Source organism: Cenococcum geophilum, assembly GCF_001692895.1.
Source record: "Cenococcum geophilum 1.58 unplaced genomic scaffold K441scaffold_68, whole genome shotgun sequence".
In the NCBI taxonomy this organism is placed as follows: Eukaryota; Fungi; Ascomycota; class Dothideomycetes; order Gloniales; family Gloniaceae; genus Cenococcum; species Cenococcum geophilum.
In genome coordinates, this window is record NW_027137626.1 from 9,616 (window position 1) to 35,971 (window position 26,356).

The 26,356-nt window shown below is 45.8% G+C and overlaps 6 protein-coding genes across 6 annotated transcripts; 4 read left to right on the plus strand and 2 right to left on the minus strand.

Annotated features, from left to right (window-relative positions):
* The first annotated feature begins 7,387 nt into the window (after positions 1 to 7,387).
* K441DRAFT_311834 (HET-domain-containing protein) lies at positions 7,388 to 9,847 on the plus strand. The gene is made up of 2 exons (XM_067641107.1): positions 7,388 to 9,741; positions 9,813 to 9,847. The coding sequence occupies exon 1, from the start codon at positions 7,508 to 7,510 to the stop codon at positions 9,650 to 9,652; it is 2,145 nt and encodes a 714-aa protein (XP_067497855.1). The 5' UTR covers positions 7,388 to 7,507; the 3' UTR covers positions 9,653 to 9,741; positions 9,813 to 9,847.
* Positions 9,848 to 10,945: 1,098 nt separating this feature from the next.
* On the minus strand, positions 10,946 to 12,493 carry K441DRAFT_311829 (kinase-like protein). Its single transcript, XM_067641106.1, has 2 exons — positions 12,358 to 12,493; positions 10,946 to 12,308 (listed from the first exon to the last, which is right to left on the minus strand). Exons 1-2 carry the CDS (start codon positions 12,385 to 12,387, stop codon positions 11,094 to 11,096), a joined length of 1,245 nt encoding a protein of 414 aa, XP_067497856.1. The 5' UTR covers positions 12,388 to 12,493; the 3' UTR covers positions 10,946 to 11,093.
* Positions 12,494 to 13,197: 704 nt separating this feature from the next.
* Positions 13,198 to 13,863, plus strand: K441DRAFT_621246 (HET-domain-containing protein; the record flags this gene model as incomplete). The annotated part of the gene is made up of 1 exon (XM_067645964.1): positions 13,198 to 13,863. A coding segment is annotated over exon 1 (579 nt), but the record flags the coding sequence as incomplete, so codon positions are not given.
* A 43-nt stretch (positions 13,864 to 13,906) lies between these two features.
* On the plus strand, positions 13,907 to 15,456 carry K441DRAFT_669122 (uncharacterized protein). Its single transcript, XM_067650102.1, has one exon. The coding sequence runs from the start codon at positions 14,129 to 14,131 to the stop codon at positions 15,086 to 15,088; it is 960 nt and encodes a 319-aa protein (XP_067497858.1). The 5' UTR covers positions 13,907 to 14,128; the 3' UTR covers positions 15,089 to 15,456.
* Positions 15,457 to 19,746: 4,290 nt separating this feature from the next.
* K441DRAFT_589094 (uncharacterized protein) lies at positions 19,747 to 21,375 on the plus strand (the record flags this gene model as incomplete). Its single annotated transcript, XM_067644748.1, has 4 exons — positions 19,747 to 20,378; positions 20,541 to 20,823; positions 20,983 to 21,177; positions 21,220 to 21,375. 4 exons carry the CDS (start codon positions 19,747 to 19,749, stop codon positions 21,373 to 21,375), a joined length of 1,266 nt encoding a protein of 421 aa, XP_067497859.1.
* Positions 21,376 to 21,698: 323 nt separating this feature from the next.
* On the minus strand, positions 21,699 to 23,382 carry K441DRAFT_708826 (uncharacterized protein). Its single transcript, XM_067653808.1, has 4 exons — positions 22,818 to 23,382; positions 22,694 to 22,760; positions 22,288 to 22,607; positions 21,699 to 22,127 (listed from the first exon to the last, which is right to left on the minus strand). Exons 1-4 carry the CDS (start codon positions 22,928 to 22,930, stop codon positions 21,935 to 21,937), a joined length of 693 nt encoding a protein of 230 aa, XP_067497860.1. The 5' UTR covers positions 22,931 to 23,382; the 3' UTR covers positions 21,699 to 21,934.
* Between the last annotated feature and the right edge of the window lie 2,974 nt (positions 23,383 to 26,356).

Consider the following 26,356-nt stretch of genomic DNA (forward strand, 5'->3'; position numbering starts at 1 on the left):
TAGATATAGTAGATAGCTAAGCGGGGGGTGCGGATATAGTAGATAGCTAAGTAGGGGGTGCGGATATAGTAGATAGCTAAGTAGGGGGTACGGATATAGTAGATAGCTAAGTAGGGGGTATAAATATAGTAGATAGCGGAGCGGGGGGTATAGATATAGTAGATAGCTAAGCGGGCGGTATAGATATAGTAGATAGCTAAGCAGGTGGCGCGGATATAGTAGATATTATAGTAGACGTTATAGTAAATAGTAAATATATAAACTCTATAAGCCCTATTTAGATACCTATCTTTCTTTACTAGATCTATATAGGTGTAGGTATAAATAATACTAATAACCTTTCTATCTTGCTAAGGCGTTCTAAGATCGTATATACGTATAACTAAACCCCCTTAATCTCTAAGATTACGGCCTTGTATTTTAGCTTAGCTATAGCCTTATAGGCGGGCTAGTATTTCCGCATTATTAGTTTATTTAGTGTAACTACGTTAGCTAGTAAGCTTTTTACCCGCGCGGTAAACCTTTAGTACTTCTTATAGCTAAAGAGGGAGTCCTTCTATAGGGGGTGGAGCGGGAACTGCTTATATAGGATTACTAAGTCCTATAATAGGATTACCCTAAGCGTATAGAGGAGACGTAGAAATCCTAAGCCTATAAGGTTAAGCTATATAACCTTATTATTAGCCCTATCTAGGTAGTAGGTCTCTATACATTTTAGCTAGATATTAGTTTTAGGCTATATCTTTAAGCAGAGGGCCTTTTCTGGCACCTCCCGCGCGTAGGGAAGAAAGTAGCCCTTTCCTTCCTTTAGGAAGCCGGTAATCGACCGTATAAATATATAGGGTAAATAGCTAAGGTAGGCTCCTATTATCGCGTCTATATTCTAGTGTCCGGCCCGTCTAATTTAGGTCTTTTTAATGCCGCTAAGCTTAGTATGCTGGACGCTCTGCTTACAGGCGCTATAGGTCTTCTCTTTTAAGTAAATCCCTACCCCCTAGAACATCTTCTTATTCTATTTAAACTGCGTATAATAGCTTAGCGGCTATTACGGTACTTTAATGCTGCTAGGGAAGATATATAGGTTATAGTAGTCCTCTAGCTGCCGAAAGGATGGGAAGCTCTTAGCGCCGTCCTTACCCTAGCGGTTAAAGAAGTAAAAGGCTATTATAGAGAGAGGGTAGAGAATAGGGTTAGTATTGCGTATATAGCCTATATACTTAACCTTGCCGTACTAATTCTACTTCCCTTATATTATTAACATAATTATATACGGCGCTAGCTTATTTAGTTTAGGCCCTTTATTCTTTAGTTTAATAAGGATAAGGTTAGTAAGCTAAACATTCTATCTATTTTTACCCTAGGTAACGGTAGTATAGCCTAAGGAAAGGAATAGGTTAGAAAANGGTAGCTATATAGACTAGTAATATACAAACCTAATAAATACTCGGCCGTAGTTTAAAGGTAAGACTTAACTAAACCCGGCATTTTAGAGCCCGTCTCCTAGCACTAAGTGATTGCCCTTTTAAGCCCTTTAACGTTATAGCCGCTAGTAATTATAAATAGGCCTTAGTTAATAAAGTTAACGCGTTAAATCCGGTCCTTATTACGGCGGACGCTGTNTAGTATTACTAAGAGCTTTGCCCCTTATAGCGGCTGTAAGGTTTTATCTTCCGATTGCTATATATAGAGCTTAGTAATAGCGGAGACGTAGCTATTTATAACTAAGTATCGGACTATCTCGTTAAAAAGGGCGTTTAGGGCCTCCTTATCCCATATCTCTCCTTCCTTATCCTTTATAGCTTCTTCCCCTATAGCTGCGGCTGCCCCTACGGCTGCCTTCCCCCCTAGCTGCCCTTTCGCCTTAGCCGTCTTCTACCTCTTCTTTACCCGCTTACTATCTTTCTATATCTCTTTTTGTTTTAACTTACGTTTTTAATAGCTAGCGGCCCATAATTCTCGGTTAATGACTTACTGCTCTAAAAATAGGTAAAGCTTATCTTCCGTTACCCGGGCGCTGTCTATATTGCCTTTTAGTCTTATATACTAGTCTTTCTACTCTTTCTACTTTNGCTTATACGCCCTCGTAGTATTCTTTAAGCGCTAGGCCTTATAAATATCCTATAGCCGCGCCGTTTAGGCCTTNAATTCGCTCTANAGGCTATAGGGGGGGAAGGCTAAGGGGGCTTCCTTTAGCCGTAAAGTGGACCGTAGGGTAAGAAGATTTTTAAAAGACTCTATATCCGTAAGAGGTAAGGGGGAGATATATAAGCGCGGCGCGGGTAAATAAAGCCACTAAACGCGTAAATATTATAGGAGAAGAAGAAGAGAGCTCTATATTATAGAATTAGAATTGTAGTAGGCCTTTCTATATAAAATTAGAAGCCCTATATAAGCTATTACGGGCATGAAAATAGTAGAGGGTTAGAAAATGGATTGTNGAGGTAATAATAAGGTTNAAGGCGTGCTAAGGCCCTTTATACTAACCTAGTACTAACCTAGGCCTTAAAAACGCGTTTAAAAAGTAGGGGCCACTACCTAGGGGGGGTGCGATATTTAGACGATATGTTAAGGACCTTNGGGGCTTATGNGTAACCTAAGGTTATACTAAGCCTAACCCGGACCTCCGATACCTATTATATATTAGGGGGGGTTATTTAGCTTNGTTACGGCCTAGGTTAATATAAGGTTAGGGCCACCTTTGCTAATAATTAGCGCGAACCCTATATAAGGTCGCGTAGCGACCGCCCCTAAGTACCTTTATACGCGATTTTAGGCGAAAAGNTANATAATTTAAGTTAGATTNGTACTTCTAGACNGTTNTATAATGTTGCTCTAAATTTTAAACACCTAAACGCGTGCTATTTCTATATTAAGGCNTCTTAGTTACTNTAATATAGTCCTATATTAAGATGTCTNGGTTACTAAAGTATAGTCCTATATTAAGGCGTCTTAGTCACTATAGTATAGTCTTATATTAAGGCGTCTTGGTCACTANAGTATAGTCTTATATTAAGGCGTNTNGGTTACTATAGTAGTCCTATATTAAGATATCTTGGTTACTATAATATAGTCCTATATTAAGGCGTCTTAGTTACTATAGTAGTTTTATAGTGAGATAGTATTATATATATATATATACTATTTAATATAAAGCCTTTTTCTCCCTCCCCCGCCCTAAGAGCTAGTAGTTAGATATTCTTATAAAGCTAATCTAAAGAATACCGGCCCCGTAGCTGCTTTAGCTAGTTAATAGCCTATCTNTTATCTCTTACTATACTATCTTNTACGCGCCGTTTTATATCCTTAATTATNNTATAGCGACGGCTATAGAATATAGCCTNGCCGTCNACCCGCTAGCGCGCCCCCTAGTAGCGATTAAGAGCTTTAATTAATGGCCTACCTGCTAGCCCTAAAGTCCACTTAGCCTAGAGCTAAAATACCAAATTGCCGCCCTAAAGCATCTTATATTTTCTTAGCGGCGCNTATAGGTTAAGGATAAATAGAAGAGGTGGTTAAGTATCTACTTACGCCTACGCTAGCGGGGGCGGCGTGGATATAGTAGATGGCTAAGCGGGTGGTATGGATATAGTAGATAGCTAAGTAGGGGGTGCGGATATAGTAGATAGCTAAATAGGGGGTATGGATATAGTAGATAGCTAAGTAGGGGGTGCGGATATAGTAGATAGCGGAGTGGGGGGTGTAGATATAGTAGATAGCTAAGCGGGCGGTGTGGATATAGTAGATAGCTAAGTAGGTGGCGCGGATATAGTAGACATTATAGTAGATATTATGGTAGACGGTAGATATATGGACTCTATAAGCCCTATCTAGATGCCTATCTTTCCTTACTAGATCTATATAGGTATAGGTATAAATAATACTAATAACCTTTCTATCTTATTAAGGCGTTTTAAGATTATATATANGTGTAACTAAACCCCCTTAATCTCTAAGATTGCGGCCTTATATCTTAGCTTAGCTACGGCCTTATAGGCGGGCCAGTATTTCCGNATTATTAGTTTATTTNGCGTAACTACGTTAGCTAGTAAGCTTTTTACCTATATAGTAAACCTCTAGTACTCCTTATAGCTAAAGAGGGAGTCCTTCTATAGGGGGTAGAGCGGGAACTACTTATATAGGATTACTAAGTCCTGTAATAGGATTACCCTAAGCGTATAGAGGAGATGTAGAAATCTTAAGCCCGTAAGGTTAAGCCGTATAACCTTATTATCGGCCCTGTTTAGGTAGTAGGTCTCTATACGTTTTAGCTAGACATTAGTTTTAGGCTATATCTTTAAGTAGAGGGCCTTCTCTAGCACCTTCCGTGCGCGGGGAAGAAAGTAGTCCTTTTTCTCCTTTAGGAAGCCGGTGATCGACCGTATAAACGTATAGGGTAGGTAGCTAAGGTAGGCTCCTATTATCGCGTCTATATTTTAGCGTCCGGCCCGTCTAATTTGGGTCTCCTTAATGCTGCTAAGCTCAGCGTGCCAGACGCTCTGCTTATAGGCGCTATAGGTCTTCTCTTTTAAGTAAATCCCTACCCCCTAGAATATCTTCTTATTCTATTTAAACTGCGTATAATAGCTTAGCGGCCGTTGCGGTACTTTAATGCTGCTAAAAAAGATNTATAGGTTATAGTAGTCCTCTAGCTACTAAAAGGATNGGAAGCTCTTAGCGCCGTTTTTACCCTAGTGGTTAAAGAAGTAGAAGGCTATTATAGAGAGAGGGTAGAGGATAGGGTTAGTATTACGTATATAGCCTATATACTTAACCTTGCCGTACTAATTCTNCTTTCCCTATATTATTAACATAATTATATATAGCGCTAGCTCGTTTAGTTTAGGCCCTTTATTCTCTAGTTTAATAAGGATAAGGTTAGTAAGCTAAACGTCCTATTTACTTTNACCCTAGGTAANAGTAGTATNGCCTAAGGAAAGGAATANGTTAGAAAACGGTAGCTATATAGACTAGTAATATATAAACCTAATAAATACTTNGCCGNAGTTTAAAGGTAAGACTTAACTAAACCTAGCATTTTAGAGCCCGTCTTTTAGTACTAAGTGATTGCCCTTTTAAGCCCTTTAATNTTGTAGCCGCTAGTAATTATAAATAGGCCTTAGTTNATAAAGTTAACGTATTAAATCCGGTCCTTATTACGGTAGACGCTGTTTAATATTACTAAGAGCTTCGCCCCTTATAGCGGCTGCAAGGTCTTATCTTCTAATTACTATATATAGAGCTTAGTAATAGTAGAGACGTAGCTATTTATAACTAAGTATCGGACTATCTTNTTAAAAAGGGCGTCTAGGGCCTCCTTATCCCATATCTCTCCTTNCTTATCCTTTATAGCTTCTTCCCCTATAGCTNCGGCTGCCCCTATNGCTGCCTTCCCCCCTAGCTACCCTCCTACCTTAGCCGTCTTTTACCTCTTCTTCGCCTACTTNCTATCTTTCTATATCTNTTTNCNTTTTNACTTGCGTTTTTAATAGCNAGCGGCCCGTNATTNTTAGTTAANGACTTACTGCTTTAGAAATAGGTAAAGCTTATCTTCCGTTACCTAGGCGCCGTCCGTATTACCTTCTAGTCTTNNNTACTAGTCTTCCTACTCTTTCTACTTTAGCTTGTACGCCNTTNTAGTATTCTTTAAGCGCTAGGCCTTATAAATATCCTATAGCCGCGCTATTTGGGCCTTAAATTCGCTCTGGAGGCTATAGGGGGGGAAGGCTGGGGGGGCTTCCTTTAGCCNTAAAGTGGACNATAGGGTAAGAAGATTCTTAAAAGACTCCATATCTGTAAGAGGTAAGGGGGAGACGCGTAAGCGCGGCGTAGGTAAATAAAGCCACTGAATATGTAAATATTATAGGAGAAGAAAAAGAGAGCTCTATATTATAGAATTAGAATTATAGTAGGCCTTTCTATATAAAATTAGAAGCCCCGCGCGAGCTATCGCGGGCACAAGAACAGTAGAGGGTTGGAAAATGGATTGTTGAGGCGACGATAAGGTCGAAGGCGCGCTGAGGCCCTCTATACTAACCCAGTACTAACCTAGGCCTCAAAAACGCGTCTGAAAAGTAGGGGCCACCACCTAGGGGGGGTGTGATATTTGGACGATATGTCGAGGACCTTGGGGGCTCGTGCGTAACCTGAGGTTATGCCAAGCCTAACCCGGACCTCCGATACCTTTCCATCTTTAAATTCTGCGCTGTTATTTGTTGAGCGGCTATAACGATGCTTTAGCGACCATTTTACGGCTTAAGGGCCGCATGGATCGCACAGCCACCCGTACGGCCTTTTAACATTTCTTTTGAGAGACCATACTGAAGTTACTAAGGAGCCCGATGAAGTGTGAGAACTTCCATAAAGATACAGCCATAATTCGGGCATTGGTCAGTGACGCTTACTTTTTCGAATATAGCAAGCTGACAGTAACGTAGTTTCTAATTAGTTGTACAAATAAGCCTTTCACAAAGCTTCGAGCTTTATCGCTGCTGTTACCACGCCACTATACTATAGCTGCTTGCTATCAAGCCGCAATTAGCCAGCTATAGGTTTGTACGTGTCTAGCAAAAGTTACGGAATAATATTCCTCTTTCAGTACTTCGAATACCTTCAGATCTATCGTAGCCAAAGCGACAAGGCCACTTAGTTCATGCTAGAACTCGTGTAAGGATCAAATTGAAGAGAATCTAGCGACTTATGTAGGGGGGAGGGACCTCCCCTGTAGCACCCCTGAACTAGGCTATATTTGGCGTCTGACAGTTCAGGTTGTCTTCATAAAACCTAAGCCTGAATGGATTCATATCTAGAACATACTGCGATCACCGATACACCAGCATAGGCTGTCGCATGACCCACTCTGTTAGCTTTTGCCGCAAGTGTGAGAGAGGGTGCTACGCCGCACGCCACCCGGAGCATGACTGGCTGAGTTCACATCACTCAAGGGCGGGCGGCCTCCAAAAGGGGAACATGTTCGCTACAATCTCCGCCCCCAATATCTCCCAAGTGTGGGACAACTCTTGGCAGTCTTGTCCTACAATTCTTAGGTTTTCAACCCAGCCCTTGACATTGAATCCTACTACCTTCCTATTCAAGCTCTGTGGCTTGAGGGTGGATACAAGGGCTAATACTTTCGGCCGCTTACGGCTGAAGATTCATGCAAGGCTGAAGAACAGCCACAAGCCTCCTTAGAGTATAAGAGCCTTGCGAACCGCTGCTGCCTTTTGCGCAACACAAATCTACCGATAGCGTTCAACGTACTCAGATTCATGCCTGCAAAACACTTTATGCAGCCTTTTGGCCCAAGATATCTCCCTGAAGGACAAACTTAACCTCTCCACTGCAGAAATTGGGTAATAATCCATACGAATTTATGACCCCTGGAGCGCCGCAGACATACATAGTGTCACATGGAGCAGTACAACGATAAAACCCACCACTGTATTAATCTATTAAAGACCCACACAATCCTCTCGTACTTACATGCCCCCCAGGTGATTACAGCCACGCGATGGATCAAACGGCAGCAATTATCAAATCAAACAAGCGCAAAAGGAGTAAACTTGATTCTTCTAGGGGATTAAGTCCTCAGAATAATCACAAATCCAAGAGACGTATATACAAAAAAAGAAAATTAGGGGACAGACTTGTTCCCCGATTAGACGTTGACTCCACTTCTTCCTCTTCGCCGAAGCCTTCGGCCCCAAAGTCGGAAGAGACTACGGATATCGAGCCGGAATATAAATACGATCCATTCCTAAAAACCGCTGGCATCAGGCTTCTAATCCTTCATGGAGGCAATAAAGCAGCAAATATCGAATGCAGCCTAGTATTCCGGAAGAACGAAGAATACGAAGCACTTTCATATGTATGGAGTCAGGAGAGCTCGTCCAACGATCTAACATCTCCTCCCATGATTAAGATTCGGACTGAGAGCGGCACTGCCCGTTTCGTGGTTTCTTCAAACCTACTCGCCGCATTAAAGGAACTACGTCACGAGCACAAGCCCCGGCGCTTTTGGGTTGACGCAATTTGTATCAATCAAAACGATCCAGCTGAAAAGAGCGCCCAAGTGCCGTTGATGGGTGAGATTTACAGCGCAGCTACCAATGTGATTGTGTGGCTTGGAGAGGACACCCACGAGAGTCCAATAGCGCTGGCGTTGATGCAAAAAATTCGATACCTGAAAAGTTTTGACCAGTTCGTTGAAAAGCACACCAGATGTGAGGAATGGGAGGCCCTAACAGACCTTATGCGTCGTCCTTGGTTTAGCCGGCGCTGGGTGGTCCAAGAGATTGCACTTGCCAAGGAAGCAACATTGCATTGCGGAGCATACAAAATTAAGTGGTCAGAATTTGCGGATGCAGTTGCACTCTTTGAAGAAATGGCTGGGCGTGTCAGAAGGAAGTTTAAGGAATCAGTTGCTCATAACCATCATTCAGACTATCTGGGGGATGTAAAAGCTTTGAGTGCGAGCCGACTTGTCAACGTAACGACGAACTTAGTTCGCAGATCGGACGATGGTTTGGTCCTAAAACGACTCTTTTCTCTTGAATCCTTAGTGTCTACGTTGACGCCATTCGAGGCTACTGTACCCCACGATATCATTTATGCGGTGCTTTCGCTTGCAAAGGACACATCAGGATCCGTTGTTGACCCAGTCCACGGGGATACTCTCGTTTCACCAACCACTATCGCCGCGACCGTTCCAATAGTCACAGGCCGAACACCCGAGGTGACCTCTGTCCTGAAACGAGTAGTCTTCGGTCTTAAAGTCCACAAATACCCAGTCAACTACGACAAATCCTTCTACGAGGTTTGCCGAGACTTCCTGGAATTCACTACGAAAAAGTCTCATTCCATTGATATCCTCTGTCGGCCTTGGGCACCTGAAGGGTGCCCGAACCTTCCCTCTTGGATAAAAACAGTACACTACACGCCTTACGGACCTCGTTTGGACAATTTCCTCAGCCGGAAGCACGCAGATACCCTAGTAGGGCTTCCCAAACAAGGAGTTCGAACGTACAGTGCGTCAAGAGAGTATCCTGGAGAGTGGAGCTTCAGCAAGAACGCAGCTGTTCCAAGCCTATCGATTCGAGGCTTTATTCTAGATACGGTTGCCCGGACTAAAGACTCGGCAAGATCCGGCGTCATTCCTGACAGCTGGATGAAATTTGGCGGGTGGCTATCCGGCGAGAAGTCGCAGCGCGAATGCTTCTGGCGCACTATGGTGGCGGATCGTGGGCCCCGCGGAGAGAACCCTCCCACCTACTACGAGCTTGCTTGCACTAATCTTCTCCAAGAGCGAGTCAGAGATGATGATATCAATACCGGACAGATCATTGAAAGGATCAACAGCTCTATATTAATCGAGTTCACCGAGCGCCTGCAGTCTGTCATTTGGGGCCGCAAACTCATTAAGACGAAGGCTCATAGTTTTATTGGATTGGGGCCGTCAAAACCGAAGGGGGTGAAGAAGGGTGACTTTGTTTGTATTCTTTGTGGATGTAGTGTTCCGGTTTTACTGCGGCGGGTGAAAGATACGCCTTACTTTATCTTCATTGGCGAATGCTATATTCATGGGATGATGGACGGAGAAGCATTTGGAATCAAGAACACGGAGAATATTGATTATGAGATGTTTGAGATTAGGTAGTAGTTTAGAGCAAATCATTGATGATATTGTTCAAGCCTCCAGAGTTTCGAAATATATCCTTCACAGCTACGTAGCGGACCTCGTCTCTTGTAAGCATTCTTCCATCTTTCATGTATCACCTGGAGCCAATTACCTATGCTAATATAGCTTTGAGCCACAGGCTTTATAAAATATAACCACACGATGACGGTTCCGCCAGCTTTTTAGGACCCGCCCCGCAGGTCGAACTCGGACTTTATCCTTGACAGCGAACCCGGCTAGAAAGCTTCTAGTAAACTCATCTACCGTAGATTCGGTCCTCCAGCTCTTACAGAGCATATGGCCTATGGCATTTCCTTTCCAAATTTGCCTCCAGAGCCTCTCGATATCATAGGCAAACACCTGATTGGCTACACACAGCAGGGAGACAGGCTGGTCCCCGCACTGCACAGTCCTGATGATCCAACTCCGCTGTTCGCGCCTGCGCAGCTACTTCCCAAATGTTTCGTCCAGCACACGTCCCAGCACGCATCCAGCTTCACCCCCCTCGATCTCGTGCTTCTCCGCTTCGCGCTCCATGAGTCCTACAGCGCAACTCAGCGGAAGCGGAAAGATACAGTAATACTAAGGTTCCGCTAGGCCTATGCTAGCTCCTGCCGCTCTCCGCAACACCTTTCCGTAGCCAAACCCATCTGAGCCTCTGCAGGCCCGCTTACACCGCCGCAGAAGCCTTCCACCGCAGTTGCGAACGACTACCAGGTATTCGCAGGCTGGGCCACGCTACTCTGTAACGCCACGTGCTCGCTGCGCGGCGTGGTGCTTGAGCAGTGGGCCGTCGAGCGTGTGGAAGATTAGTTCGTTTCTGTCCTGTCTTGGTTACCAACCAGGAACCCAGGCCGGCGATTAAGGTGGCCGGAGATCTGGCTAATCTGGGATTCTGCGGGGTCTTGCTGCCGGTGTTATTTCGTGAGGCGGCGGATTGGCCGGCACCGAAGCTGCTTGAGCTCTGAGGGATTCGGATCCGGCAGCTTGGTGCGCTGCATAGGGGGCTTGTCTGAGGGAGAGGCTGCGGGGTGTCAGGGTGGTTGGAAGGGCAGCGCGCCAAATTTTCTCTACTTCATCTTTCTCTAGCATTGTTGTAATGAGTACAGAAAACCTTACCGTCATTTACCATGCTGTAACCTTTCTTTGGAGAAAGAATACTACCGCTATGCTGAATGACTCCTGCTAGCTTATCTCAACATTGATCCAAATTCTCCGTTTGAAGTATTTCTTGCAAGCGGACTCATCACAATCTAAGGCTAGATATTACAGTATTAAGTATACGTATAGGAATATTAGTCACTGTTTCTGAGTAGGATTGCCGCCGCTTTAAGTTACAGGTTGAATTATGTTACCAAACAATTAATTCTTTGATAAAATCCTTGCAGTTTTTTATATTTGACCTAATCGTTCGTATTAACTATCCGAAGAAAAAATCTGCTGCTACAAAAGAAAATTGCTGTGCTTGCGAGGGTGCAATAACTTGCATGAAAGTTGGAGGCCTGGAGCGATCGACTTGATTCCACTGTGACTTGACAATCCACTGGTTTCTTGCAATCTCCCAGGTAATACCTGTTCCATCGCTATAGGCTGATTTCCAAGGCAGGTTCCCGAACATGGTTGTCATCCAGAACTTGCCAACAGGTTCTTGGCTTAGACACGAACAGCCTCTGTCCCCATGCCAGTTTGGTATACAATCTCGGCGACAGGCGATCCAGCGTGCAAGGTCTTCAGAGCTGACCCTATTTGATGGGTTTGGTTCTAGAGCCGCATAGCAGTAGTCTTGAGTGCCGCGTACATTTGAGATGTGGTAGAGAAAGAATAGCCAGCGCAGGATACCATCCGGATAAAGGTGATAGGCACGGGCTCCCTCTGGCCCTCTCCAATTGGCGAAATCTTGCAAAGATATGCTGCAGGCGGCGGTTAACATCTCCAGAAACACGCAACCTAAAGAAAATACATCGGCTTTACGGCCTCGTGGTTGCTCCGCTGCGACTTCAGGGGCACAGTACATCTCTGTTCTTTTGCCCGGCGGCCCGTATGTTTTCGTATCTATATCATCGTCCGCAAATTCTCGAGATATGCCGAAATCTGAATACATAATGCGACCCTTCTTAATTAGTAGATTGGCTGGCTTGATATCCTTATGTCTGATGCGCATCGAATGTAGATAAGCCAGGCCTCTCGCAAGACAACCTAACCAAAGATGTAGACTCCAGAATTCGTCCTTGTCTCCTATCTTCTGTCCCCCACCAGATTCCAACATTTCTATATATTCCTTAAGATTGCAATCCGCTACGGGGTCCATGACGATTCCAAAAGTAGTCTTCTCCCATTCAACCTTTTTAGCTTCTTCGTAGGTAAATTTGAGTGTAACGACATGTTGATGGCGCAATGTTTTTAATATTCTAATCTCTTCCAGGACTTCATTCATACTCTGACTTCGTGAGACTTTAAGAACTTTTCGAGCATAAGTTTGGCCGGGTTGATCGCCAAACAACCGATACACACGCTCATCAGACGGTTCTACTTCATCTACTATTGCAAAATGGCCTCGCCCTAGCTCTTTAATATGACGAAATGGGACTTTTTTGACGTCAAACCGCAGATGTTCTGTGGGAAGGCCGACGCCAGGCTAAGACACGTGAGAATAAATTCTGACATGAATGTGAGGAGAGAGCTACCATCGATTGAGAGACGACGTGACTGGACATCGCGAAAGGACCATCAATTCCCTGAGAGGTCGTTGCCGATCCGTGAGAACTGATGTGGAGTATTTTTAGATTTACGTAAGTTGAGGCAGCTTGCCCAAAACCACCCTACTCGAGGCTTTTGGGGGTTTAGAGGTGTCTGCGAAGCCTTTAGGAGATAGCCTTAACAGGAAATATGTACCGCCCAGGCACCTAGTAGTATATGTGCTCTCAAATATGGGCTGGTGTCGGCCTGCTGAACTACCTCGTGCAGTCAGACGTTGCACAGCGGTGATAGGAGGACAAAGATATCCAGAGGGCGCAGAGAGATCTTGGCCGGTTAGTGGAGGACAAATTAACTACCACCGAGACCAGCCAGACTACCAAACGGACAAGGACAAAGTAGGTTGGTATTGGAATCTTCAAGAGCCTGACTGCTAAGGCTGGGATACAGCAAAGCCAAGACTCGTATTGTAATTTGCGTATAGCAGATTATACGGTAACATATGCCGAGCGGTCCGAATTCAGTAAGACTAAAGGAGGAAAGGTTGAGAAAGATTCCTTGAAACCTTGGTTTACCTGGTATTCGTATTGCCTGGAGATTTCGGCGTTCGAGAGGTTTTGAGTGGGGCTTGCCCAACGACAGCGCCTCAGGCGCTAAAGTTTTAGGGCTGACTTTGTGCAAACTGCCTTGGTCAAGAACGGGGCTCGCACGGATATTTGTGTTGACCGCCAATTGGCACCAAAAAGACCGGTCCTATTGGCAGCCAATTAGGATAATATATAGTCTCAAATTCCGGTCGACAATTTGGCTTGTGCAGTCGCTACAATCATCCGGCTCCCACGATCACCTATTTCTTGCAGTCCAGTCGAAACCTACGTATTATTAGCTCCTCCACTTATGGAGTAATTCCAGGCTATGCACAGGGCTGCTAAACTCGAAGAGGCAGCGCACCGGGGCAGACATAACAGCAGTGCTACTGGCTTACCTTCTACCGAAAGATGTAAATCACAGGATGACACTACAGTGGATTTATATCACGGCAATTCAGAAAACACACTATCGGAGGACATCGATTCCACGTCAGCGACGCTATATCCTATCAGCCAGCCCAGCTCCGTTTATCAGAAGTTGACTGGTAATCGAGTAATACGGCTTCTTAAGTTCTTGCCTGGGCCTACTCCATCCTGCACGCTAATAGATGCTGATGTCGACAAAGCTCCCCCGTATCTTGCGTTATCGTATACCTGGGGGGCTCCGGTCTTCGATCACTCTGTAACCATTAATGGCTGTTCGTTGCTCATCACCAAGAACCTTGCGGATGCACTTGCTGCCTTACGTGGGTATGCTAGAGGCAGATATCTTATGCTCTGGGCAGACGCTGCCTGTATAAACCAAGGAGACATTCGTGAACGGAGTTCTCAAGTCCGTCTGATGAATGCTATCTATCGGTCCGCCGAGCGTGTTGCAATATGGCTAGGAGAATCTGCTGACGATAGTGACTTTATTATGGATAAGATGGTGGAGTGGAAGGCCGAGTTCGACCGAATCTCCCTGTTTTGCAATAATAGAAGTTACGATTATGTAATCTCTATTATGCTGTCGACCAATTCTGTTTTCAATAGTCTCAGTGACTCAGACAAAGGTCGTGCTTGGCGCGCGCTCGACTTACTGTTGCGGCGACCGTGGTGGAGAAGATCTTGGGTCGTGCAAGAAGCAACCTTGATAGGTGCGACTCGGAGCTATTTTTTTTGCGGAAACCGCATGGCGAACTGGGAATGCTTCCGCACGACGTTTCAAATTTACACTGGTGCTAATGTAAGCCGCACACTCAGAACAGACGGAGGCTTTGATCATGGAATTGCTTCACGAACACATGCATTTCAACTTGACACGTTCCGGTTTGAACGTGAAACCGGCGTTTATATGCCTCTGTTACGAGTGCTCCAGCATATCCGATCTTACGAATGTGTAGACTCTCGGGACAAGGTGTTCGCCTCACTTGGAATCGCTGTTAATGTAACTGAAGCAGATATACTGCCTGACTATTCTAAATCCGTAGGAGCTATTTACATTAGTGTTGCGCGGTTTCTCCTCTCCTCATCCAACGGACATGAATTGGACTTCCTCGGACACGTAGAATGGCCCGCCGAAGACTCTCAGAGTTCGTACTTTATGCATAAGGCAGTACCATCCTGGGTTCCCGACTGGCGGGCAAATTACTGTCCCTTTGCCTTTCAAAAGTTTACCAAGACGGACGAACCCCTCGCCACGAATTTGTACAATGCAAGTGGGAATTTAGCTATAGATGCGAGAGTCGACTGTCTCTCTCTTCACGCTTGCGGTCTTACTCTAGACACGATTATCGAAGTGTTACCGATTTGCGAAGAGATCTTTCCAACTTGCGTACCGTTGATCAAACAATCCTGGAGACCATCCGACCCCGAGGGCAGCTATGCTCCTACAGGAGAGTCACTTGATCAAGCATTTAACCGAACGCTTTTGGCAGACAGAGGGAATGCCAACCTTCATATTGACAGTGAGCTAAGGCGTGGGTTTGCGGTCGACTGGACCCTCGTGTTTGGCGATACTTCAACAATGAGCTATAAGGACGAAAAGAAGAGATATTGGATGCTGCTAGACCTAAGTCGAATTATCACCGGGCGTAGATTTTTTTGGACTAGAAGTGGTTTCATGGATTGGTCCTGCCGCCGCCAAGGTTAACGATACTGTTTGTGCACTGTTCGGCGGACAGGTTTTGTATGTCATTAGAGCCAAGGACAGCGAGCGACATGAGTTCATCGGAGAATGTTATGTTCATGGGTTTATGGATGGCGAAGCAGTGAAAGGCTGTGACACCGAGGGGGGGCCGCAAAGTCAGACTTTTATTATGATCTGAACTTATTAGAGCGCATTTGAATGAGTAGATCAACACTGTTAATTAGGGATACTTAGTATGTTTCGCATCGTATCTCTATATTTCTCAATGTAGTAGAGGGTGAAAGGGAATCTGGGCAGGCCCATTTTCTTAGAATTCTTTTCAGGCTCTATGCAATCTTTAAGTGGAGGGAAGTACTTAGATTTCTTGACGGGCCTCCTAGAAATCAAAGCATGTGTTTCGTGACAAGGAAACGAGTCAGGCCTGATGCTCTTGCCTGTTCATTGACCCGAGGTACGAGTGGTCTATACTTTCAGTGTTCCAATTTTCAAACTTTGCCAAGCCTGCTTTTAATTGGTCTAAAAAAAAACCGCGGGCGGTATCTACTTGCAGAATACACGTGACGAACTTCAAAACATTGGGTTCAACCAAAGCTCTGTAAAAGCTCTGCATCGAGCTCTACCAAAGCCCTATAAAAGCTCTGCACGAAGCTCCGTATAAAGCTCTGTAAAAGCTCTACCAAAAGCTCTACTAAAGGCTTTGCAGCACCCCTGCCTACCTAGTGTACTGGCCACGCAGTGAATGGGCGGTCCAAGGGGGTCTCCCCCTTAAAGCTCTGCTTGAAGCTCTGCTCAAAGCTTTACTTAAAGCCCTATACGGAGCTCTAAAGCTCTACTAACACGCAGCACTAATATACTAGGAAGTCTCACAATCGTCTCGACGAACGTCTCTATAAATACCTCTACGACGGCTCTACAATTGCCTGTACAATTATCTGTACAAACGGCTCTACAAACGGCTCTATAAACGTCTACACGATCGCCCGTACGAACACCCATACGATTGATCAATTAAACGTCTATACGATTAATCGATCAGACGCCCGTATAAACGTCTCTACGAGTGTCTATAAATGTCTCTACGAGTATCTATAAACGTCTCTACGAGTATCTATAAACGTCTCTATGAACGTCTACAATCGCCTATATAATTGTCCGTACGAACGTCTGTACGAACGCCTATATAAACGTCTACACGAACGCCTGCACGAACGCCTGCACGAACGCCTATACAAAGCTCTGCTCAAAGCTTTATATAAAGTTGTTTATAAGGCCTTTAAAAACAAGCCTAAATACAAGGTCTATTAAAGCTCTACATAAGGCTCTATTAAAGCTCTGCATGGAGCTCTACTAAAGCTCTATAAAAGCTCTGCACAAACCTCTGTACGAAGCTCTACAAAAGCTCTGTATAAACCTCCGTACGAAGCTCTGCAAAAGCTCTACTAAAAGCTCTACCAAAGCCTCTACTAAAGCCTCTGTAAGAGCTCTGCCCACGCAATAAATGGAGCACGTAGTGCGTAGGGGGGTCCAAGGGGGTCTCCCCCTTAAGCTTAAAGTTCTACTCGGAGCTCTACTTGAAGCTTAATACGGAGCTCTAAAGCTCTGCTAACACGCAGTACTAATATACTAGGAAGGTTCTAAAATTGGCCGTACGAATGTCTATACGATTAATCGCCGTACGATTGTCTTTACGATCGTCTCTACGAACGGCTCTACGAACGGCTCTATAAACGTCTATATAATCGCCCGTACGAACGCCCGTACGAACGCCTATACGAACGCCCATACGAACGATCAATTAAACGTCTATACAATTGCCTATATGATCGTCTCTATAAACGTCTCTACGATTAATCGCTCGTATGAATATCTGCACGCCTATATATAGCTCTATAGAAGCTCTATATAAAGCTTTATATAAAGCTCTACACGAAGCTCTACACGAAGCTCTGCAAAAGCTCTACTAAATACTCTACTAAAGCCTCTGCAAGAGCTCTGCCTACGCAGTAAATAGAGCACGCAGTGCGCAGGGGGGGTCCAAGGGGGTCTCCCCCTTAAACTTAAAACTCTACTTAAAGCTCTACTTAAGGCTCTACTTAAAGCTTAATACGGAGCTCTAAAGCTCTACTAAAACGCAGCACTGATATACTAGGAAGGCTCTATAATCGTCTACACGAACGTCTCTATAAACGGCTCTGCGAACGTCTGCACAATCGCCCGTATAAACGCCCATACAATTAATTAATTAATTAAACGCCCATACAATCGATCAATCAAACGCCTATACGAACGATCAATTAAACGTCCATGCAATTGCCTATATAATCGTCTCTACAAACGTCCCCGCAGTTAATCGCCCGTGTGAACGCCTGCATGTGGCTCTGCATAAGACTTTGCACGAAGGTCTACTAAAGCTCTACACGAAGCTCTACCGAAGCTCTGCACGAAGCTCTACCGAAGCTCTATATAGAGCTCTGCAAAAGCTCTACAAAAGCTCTATATAAACCTCTATATAAAGCTCTGCAAAAGCTCTACTAAACGCTCTACTAAAGCCTCTGCAAGAGCTCTGCCTACGCGGTAAATGGAGCACGTAGTGCGTAGGAGGGGGGGGGTCCAAGGGGGTCTCCCCCTTGAGCTTAAAGCTCTACTCGAAACTCTACTTAAAGCTTAATACGGAGCTCTAAAGCTCTACTAATATGCAGCACTGATATACTAGGAAGGCTCTATAATCGTCTACACAAACAGCTCTATAAACGGCTCTACGAACGTCTACATAATCGCCCGTATAAACGATTAATTAAACGCCCATATAATTGCCTATACAGTCGTCTCTACAAATGTCTCTGTAATTAATCGCCAGAACAAATGGCTGCACGTCTACACGTCTGCACGTCTGCACGTGGCTCTGCGCAAGGCTCTGCACGAAGCTCCGCACGAGGCTCTACCAAAGCTCTACGCAAGGCTCTATTAAAGCTCTGCACAAGGCTCTGCCTAAAGCTTACCCCCTGCTATAAAGCACGACGGAGGTATAGGATTTACGAAACAAATCCATACCTACTAGTATATGTTAATTAAGCTCTATACAATACGGCTCTAAATTAAAGTTTTAGGTTAATTAATCGGCTTGTTAATTATAAACTCGGGTCAAAATTTTCGTCGGGGGGTACCAACGATCCGCATGTTATTTTTAAGCGTCCATTTCCACTAACGTATGTGATGGGGTTATGAAGATGCCCCTGGTTATGAAGGTTTTGAACATCAGTACTTGAAAAGCGCGTCGGAGCACAGACAAAGCAAGCGCATAGATAAAATTTGTTTGCAAAACCTGCAAACCTTCATAACCAGGGGCAGCTTCATAGCCCCATCACATACGTTGTCTTATGGGGATTTTTTTTAAAATATTCTTTAGATTTAAGTCTGGGGGTTTTATATTTGCAAATATCCTCAGACAGCCTCTTGGTTTCTTGGCCTCTACTAGGCTGGCATAGCTCCCAGTCGGGTTGATATTTTGTGTAGGTCCATTAAGATCTTTTAAAGGTCCTTGGTGACATATTAAAAGTACAAATTTGTAATAAGGATATAAATTACCCGTCACCATCACCGCCTCTATTTATATTTAAGCTCTGATTTATACAGATTTTCTTGCAGTTTTCCCATTTCTGAAATTTTAATTTTTGTTTCCACGACCCTTTGCAGTCTTAATTCTGGCTTTTCGAGGCTCAACACCTCATTTCGCTAGGATTTTGCTTGCGGCAATGTTGATGGCCCGAGGCGGAGCCAAGTCGGTTTATTGTCGCACCCGCGACACCGCAACTCGCCTGCATTTCCATCATTCGGCACCCCGGCAGCGCACAGAAGCTGTGCAAGTCTCAAAAATCAATCTTAGAAATCAATCTCAATCGGAGCCGATTAAATGCAGATGCGGTCTCTTTAAACAATTAAGAGAGTGTCGGACCCGAGGCTAGTCCCAGTACTGTATCTTGAAGGATTTCAAAAGCTGACGGCCGAGCTTGCGACGCATGCTGCACTGCCCGCCTCCCGCCTCTCTCTACCTCACTGGCTCACGGTTCCCCATGGAGCGGTCTGGGCAGGCAGCAAGGCGGTCATCGGGAGTAACACGATCAAAAGCAAAATTCGCTCCAGTGATTTCGGCCGCAGCACGAAGACTCGTCATCTCACCGTAGCGCACGGCTACCACCACAACGCCTTGATTTGACCGCGGGTGCACGGCTGCGAGCATTGCAGGGCATGTCGTAGATAATATATAAGCCGCCTTCAGAAGTTTAAATCCTTGAAGCCTTTTTTCCCTTCCTCAGTCTCATCTCACTCCAAATTTCTGCATCATGACTTCTATCCAGCCACAAGACCCAATTGTCTACCGGGCCGGCTCGGTCCAGGACGTGCTTGGAGACGATCAGTATTCGCATCATATTGATGAAAATCCATTAGATCACTTTTCACGTCGTCTGTCTGTGCAGGCGCCGGAACATCCGCACGATGAACCTCCACCACCATACGAAATTGAGGATGTTGCACCTCAAATTGCAGCAGTCGAGTATAGCTGCGAAAACAGCCCGCAGCTCGTCGAATCCACATATACAGATCTACCCGAAGTAGTACCTCCTCCACGAAATCCTGCCAGAATCCAGCTACCTCCGAGTCCGATGTTGAGTCCTGTGTCGTCGGCTTCAACCACGAATTCGGCACTGTACCCGCCTCCGCTTCAACCTCGTTCGCACTCGCGACTCCAACTGCAAACCCCTGTCACCCCACAAACCACAGGAACGACAGGAAGCACCACTCGGGCCTCCAAAGCCGCAGAAGCCGGCTTCACGCTCCCCCCGCACCCCTCGGCCCGCAGCAACTCGACCTCCAGCATGACCGTTTTCTCATCCTCCGAAACCCTCACCCACTCCCGGGAACGAGGCAAGCTAACCGCATACTTAATCCCGCTGCCAAAACCGCGCCTCAAAGGCATCAACGCAGCTGACATCCCGACACGCTTCGTAATCTACACGCCACCCCCACCACCACTCTCCAAGCCCGCGCCCGGCGAGAAGGAAAGCCACTGGCACAAGACGCAGCGCAAGTGGCAAGAAGACGTGCGCAAAGCAACCATTAGCAACGCGTCCGCGGTCACCTGGAAAGGCGTGAAAGCCAAAGCGACGCGCGCGATCGGGAAAGGCGTGTCGATGACCAAGACCTCGAACCTGGAATTCCTCGACCGCGTCTCCGACGGTGCTATTGCCTCTGCCGTGCCCAGCAGCAGCAGCAGCAGCACGCCGCCCGCCTCGCCGTCCAGAAACTCGATCGCCAGCCTCGACGCCCCCGCCCGCAACTCGCACGACCGCGACGTCAGCGGCCTCAACGCGAATGGCATCGAGCCCCCGCCTCGCTCCCCCGCCCGCACCGCATCTGGCACCAGCTCCACCTCCGCCTTCACCGGCTGCCCCCGAAGCGGCAAACCCCCCAAGCGCCTCGAGGCCCTGAAGCTCGTCTACCCGCCCTCGCTCGCGCTGTCGCCGGATGCCGTCCGCGCCGAGTTCACCGCCTCTCTCCTGCGCACGCGCGCCCGCTCGCAGCGCGACGCCGTGGTGGCGTCATCGCTGCTCCCGCTGGCCGCGGCGGTGGACGTGAGTTTGATCCTGACGTTCGGCGGGCTGATGGAGGTCAGTGCGGTGTGGGCGCACTCGTCGATTCGCGGGGCGCGGACGAGTAAGCGGGTGGCGAAGGGGTTGGCGGTGGGGGAGGAGCGGGAGCGGGAGGTAGCGGAGGGCCGGGATGGGGCGGGGGGGCAGGGGGAGGAAGAAGAGGTGGTGGAGGTGCGCGGGTGCACGTGCGGGCATCATACGGACTCGTTTGGGACGCCGGCGGTTGTTAGGTCGGCCAAGGAGAAGGAGAAGGGCAAGGAGAAGAGCAAAGAGAAGAATCCCGGCATCGCGCTTTCCCTCGCACAGTCCCCGCACATCGAGGTGCTCCGCGCGTATCTCGAGATGCAGTGTCTGCGCCGCGAGTTTGCCATGTTTCCGCAGCTCGACGGTATGAGCGGCGATGTTACCGAGGCGGCGGCGCTGGAGGCGATTGGCTGGAAGCCTGTGCCTCGTGCCGAGTGGGAGCTCGAGGTTGAGGATAGTAAGGGGCGGATCGAGAAGTTGACGAAGGCCGAGGATGAGGCGTGGCAGGTGCGGGAGGCAAAGGAGGATTTGAGGAGGTTGATGAAGAAGGGGGCCGCCGAGTGGATCACGTGGTGTAAGGCGTTTCAGAAGGATCCGGAGGCTGCGAAAAAGAAGTAGAGGTGGGGCTGCTTCTGGGCTGTTGGGTAGAGGAGGTGAGTAATGATGGTGGCGTTTTGAGCGGTTTTGGCATTTTCTCGGCTCTTTTGGGCTAGGCTTGTATGTTGTATACCATATGATTTGACGAGATTTGACGACTAGGATCCATAGAGATACGAGACGCGTTATGTAGTAATAGGGAGCTGAATATCCAACTCTACAACTACTTCTCTTGGGCTTCCGATGCTTCTGACTTAGGTAGTCTCTGCTTAACCCCCTTACTTTCACATCTTAGCGAAAATAAGGATAGGGGGTCACTCACGTGTTCGGAAGACATTAGTAACGTCGCCTTAGCATACCAAAATAGATTCATTAATGTTGTAGTAGAACGAGTGGATATAAAGCTAGCACGGAGCAACTCAGCATAGTCTGTCAATTTGCCCGCTCCTATTCCACCAATCCCAGCGTTATCTTCAAAATATAAAAAGAGAGTGAAGAGCACGAGAGTCACTCTATCCAGCTACTCCAGTCTCTTCCAGATCCTAAACTTACCTCACAACCCCTCCCGGCCTCGCCTTAATCAAACCGTCTTCTTCGCCTGCTGAATCTTCGCCCACTCCGCAGCCGGCGTGTATTTCTCAAGCAGTGGCTGATAACCCAGCAGGCGCGCAACAGCCGCAAACGCGCCCTGCACTTTCCACGGCACCCACCAGCGCAGCGGGCCCAAGAACTTGGCCGTCGGGAACCAGACGAGCGCCGTAGCCGAGACATGTCTGTTGAAGATATCAGTAACGCGCCGTCTCCCGTCTCCTATAGACCCGTAGTTCAAAGGGAGAAAGAAGCAGAGGCAAGACGAAGATGAGCCAGCAATGAAGGTAAGGTAGCGGCAGCCAGGCAAACAAGAAAAAGACAACCAAACCAGTCACAACTCACTGCAACAACATGATCTGAAACGGATCCAGCCTCCGCTTCCCCTCGGAAATGTCGCTGATCAGCCACAGCAGGTTCTGGAAAAACAGCCAGTCCATCGGCTCCGGCACGTTCTCCGGGTGCGCCCACACCAGGATCGTCGTGTCCTCCTCCGCGTCCGCGCACGGCCAGAAGTTGTGTGGCGTCCAGGGTGTTACCTCCTGTGGCGCGTCGGCGGCTGTCCAGATCCGGTCTACGGCATCGTAGGTTTGCGTTGTGCCTACTTTGCCGCTGAGCACTTGGAAGGTCTCGGATTGGTCGAAGTGGATGTGGAGGGGTGGGGACTGGGGTGGAGTTGTTAGAGGCTCTGGGGGAGGTGGGGTGGGGTTGGGGGGTTGGAGGTGGGGTTTAAGTTCTGGGAGTGGAGTACCTGCGGGTGGGCTTTGCCGGTTTTGCAGAGCGGGTGCGTGTGGATGTAGGTTGCGCGCATCAAGACGCTGGAGGCGGTATGTTAGGAGAGCCTTCATGTGATCGGAGAAGACTGAGGTACTCACGTTGCATCGCGGGATGGATGAGGTTGCAGGAATTCGATCACGAAGGACTTGTCGTACATGTAAATTGGGCCAGCAATGACGGGCTCGTCGAGAGGGGTAGGTGTGGGAGTCATATTGAAGACTCGATATTCAATTGATTCAAGCAGAGCTGGACTTGGTAGAATAAGGGAATACGAGAAACAGGAAAATCTGCGGCCTGAGAGACTGAATATAGAAATTTGTATTGGGGATCAAGTCTAGGGAAGCAAATTCTGATTACGATGCTGAGGCAAGATATAAGAAAAAGTAACTGGGTGCGCACGTCCAGCGGATGTGTTGAAAGCCGGGGTGCTGGCACCAGGGTATGATCCTTATTAATGGTGTTTCCTGCTCCTTCAGCGATGCGTATAAATATGGTTGATGATCTAGCTAGGGCTTATTTTCTCGCAATTGGCCCCTGCACTGCCGGGGGTGGACCCGAATTCATTCTAGCTTGTTGAGTAATACAAGATGGTTAAAAGAACTTATTGCTATAATTACAGGGACATATAACTATGGATGAGTTGTGCGGTACGGTGTTAGGAATTTCAAGACTTTTGCGGCGGGAGTTAAAGACGACGGCTCTCTTTAAAGGATATCCAGCAACAAGCCAACCTTTCCTAAAATGGATTGGTCCGCGCAGCTCGGATCTAGCATTCGGAGATGGAGCTGATATCCGATAATGTCCGCTACAGCTTATCTGGCGTCGTTTGCCTCCTGTATGTGCGCGTATGCGGGCATCAAATTTCGCTAACGACTGGTCAAGTGCACCATCCAGTGTAGATACTGTGCGCTTGCAAGGCACAGTCAAAACTCCCTTACAACGATAGTCTCTACATTACGATCTACACCCCTTGATCGGACCCTTTTTTGGTGTAATATTACGATAATCTGACTTTTAACAATATCACTAACGTATTCTACCAGCGAGCCGGCCACCCCACCGAGCCGGCCACTTCAAAACACACCAAAAAGTCGAAATTTTAATCTTAAATATCTCAACCACTACTTAATAATAATTTTTAAAAATTTAAATATAAGCTCTTAAATGCCTATTCTAGTACCTATTATAATATAAAAGTATATAGTTTAGTACACCCTTAGCAAGATCTTAGAAAGGGTAATAGCGGAACGTATGGCAGACACGGTAGAGGAACACGCCCTACTACCACAAAGCCAAATGGGGGCAAGAAAGAACCGCTCAACACTATCAGCACTTACGCTACTCGCTGCCACCATTAAATCTGCATGGGCGATGCGAAAGGACTTCGTAGTATCAATGCTTAGCCTAGATATTAGTAGTGCCTACGACAATATACCCTACGAGCGTCTCCTGTATATCCTTAGGGCAAAGGGCTTCCTAGAATGGATTATATAATTTATCTAAGGGTTTATAGGCCAGAAAGAAACATTACTAGTCTTTAGCGGATACTAGAGCCCCCCTATTGCAGTTGTAACAGGAATACCACAAGGATTACCCCTCTCGCCTATACTTTTCCTTTTCTTTATAAGTAATCTGCTCGACTCCTTTAAGGAAGGGGCGACCTAGGGGATAGGCTTTATTAATAACATAAACCTAATTATATACGGGCCAATAGCCGTAAAGAATTATAGAACACTAGAGAAAGCCTATAATACTTATATAGAATAGGCAAGATATTATAGAGTCTAATTCTTACCAGAGAAATACTAGCTAATCTATTTTATAAGAAAACGTAACTAATTTACAGATTTCTAGTATATAATTCGCATCTAAGGCTTTAGGGGTTAACCAGTTTAGGGCCTAAGGGTACTAGGAGTATAGGTAGACAGTAAGCTCTGGTAGAGCGTATATATAGCGTAAGCGGCCTATAAAGGCCAAGTATAGTTTATTGCTTTATCTAGGATTGTTAATTCTATATAGGGTCTATACTTTTAGAGGTTACGCCTACTATATATAGCAGTCGTCTGGCTAACCATAACATATAGATTTAGTATTTAGGCTATTAGAGAAACTAAGAAGGGCCCCCTAAAATTACTCCTTAAACTACTTTAAAAGGTCTAAACAGCCTACCTCTAGAGTATTATAGGCGGGTATAAGCAAACGGCCACAGTACTGCTTAAGAAGGAATCTAATATTCCCCCCCTACAGTTATATATTAAAGCCGCTATAATATAAAAAACGCAAAATAAACGTAACTCTAATATTATAAAGTATATTAAAATACGCCTAAGTAAACTATAGAGGGACCCTAGGGTGCCCCGTAGGAGAATAAACTAATAACCCTAAAGTAGGGAAGAGATATTAGAGAAACAGGTAAAGAAAGTAAAAGAAGAATAGTATCGCTTTAGGGCCCAGGCCTATATAGAGGAGGAAGGGAGATATATAAGAGGTTAGTAAAGATAATAGTAAGATAAAGAAAGGAGCTAAAGTAGAACACGTAAGAACGCTAGGAAACTATCTATTGTAATATAATACTGGTTGGACTAACGCTAGAGAGGTAAATAGGAGTTAAAGGTATAGAGGCTAACTTAGGTAAGACAAACCTAAGCTATAGTATAGTTAACGCTATAGGGGGTAAATACCTAAGGGCTCCGAGAAGGCCTAATAAAGGTAGAAAATATAATAGTAACACTCTTAAGAATAGGAATAATAGGACTAAAAGATTNGCTTTACTANGTAGGTNTCNTANTAGGTAGCCTAAGATGCGAATATAGCTAGCTAAGACANACACTAAAANANNTAATACTNCTATGCCCCCTANGCACTAATTAAGAAATAATACTCTTAGTAGCTAGTATAGAGAACTATAATATACTGCTCTTAATATAAAAAGGCCTTAAGGCGGTTACCTAGTGGCTTATTAGTTAAAATATGCTAAATTAGTTCTGGGTTATAAGGGAAATGGTAATAGAAGGTAAGGGGGCGAGCAGTAGGTGCCCCCTAGTAACTCTACAGTAGTAAAGTAAAAGTTTGTAATACTAGCGCGTCCGTAGGCTTGTTACGGCAGCAGTAGTTCCTAAAGAGGTTAAACAGTAAGGTAGTAGAGCACTATAGGCGACTTATAGGCGCTAAGTAGGCAAGTCCTAAAAGGCGGGGAGATAGATTACGGGGTTTTTTTATTTTTCTTAAATAGAGTTTTCTCCCCATATATAAATAAGGAGTAGTCCGCGTGGGCCTAATAGAGATCCAAATCGGACGTTAAGCAATGAATTATTATTATTATTATATAGTTTAGTAGTTGTTGAGATATTAAAAAATACCTTTATTTTTGACCCCCAAACTCTATATTATAATAACCACTAACTTATACGCTCTAATATTATACTATATACTAAAATTGGTATATAAGAGCCTATATTTAAAATTTTAGAAATTATTATTAAGTAGTGGTTGAGATATTTAAGATTAAAATTTCGACTTTTTGGTGTGTTTTGAAGTGGCCGGCTCGGTGGGGTGGCCGGCTCGCTGGTAGAATACGTTAACTAGTATCGGTATAGAGAAAAGATTATACAAGGGGGTACCACGAACGGGTCGAACG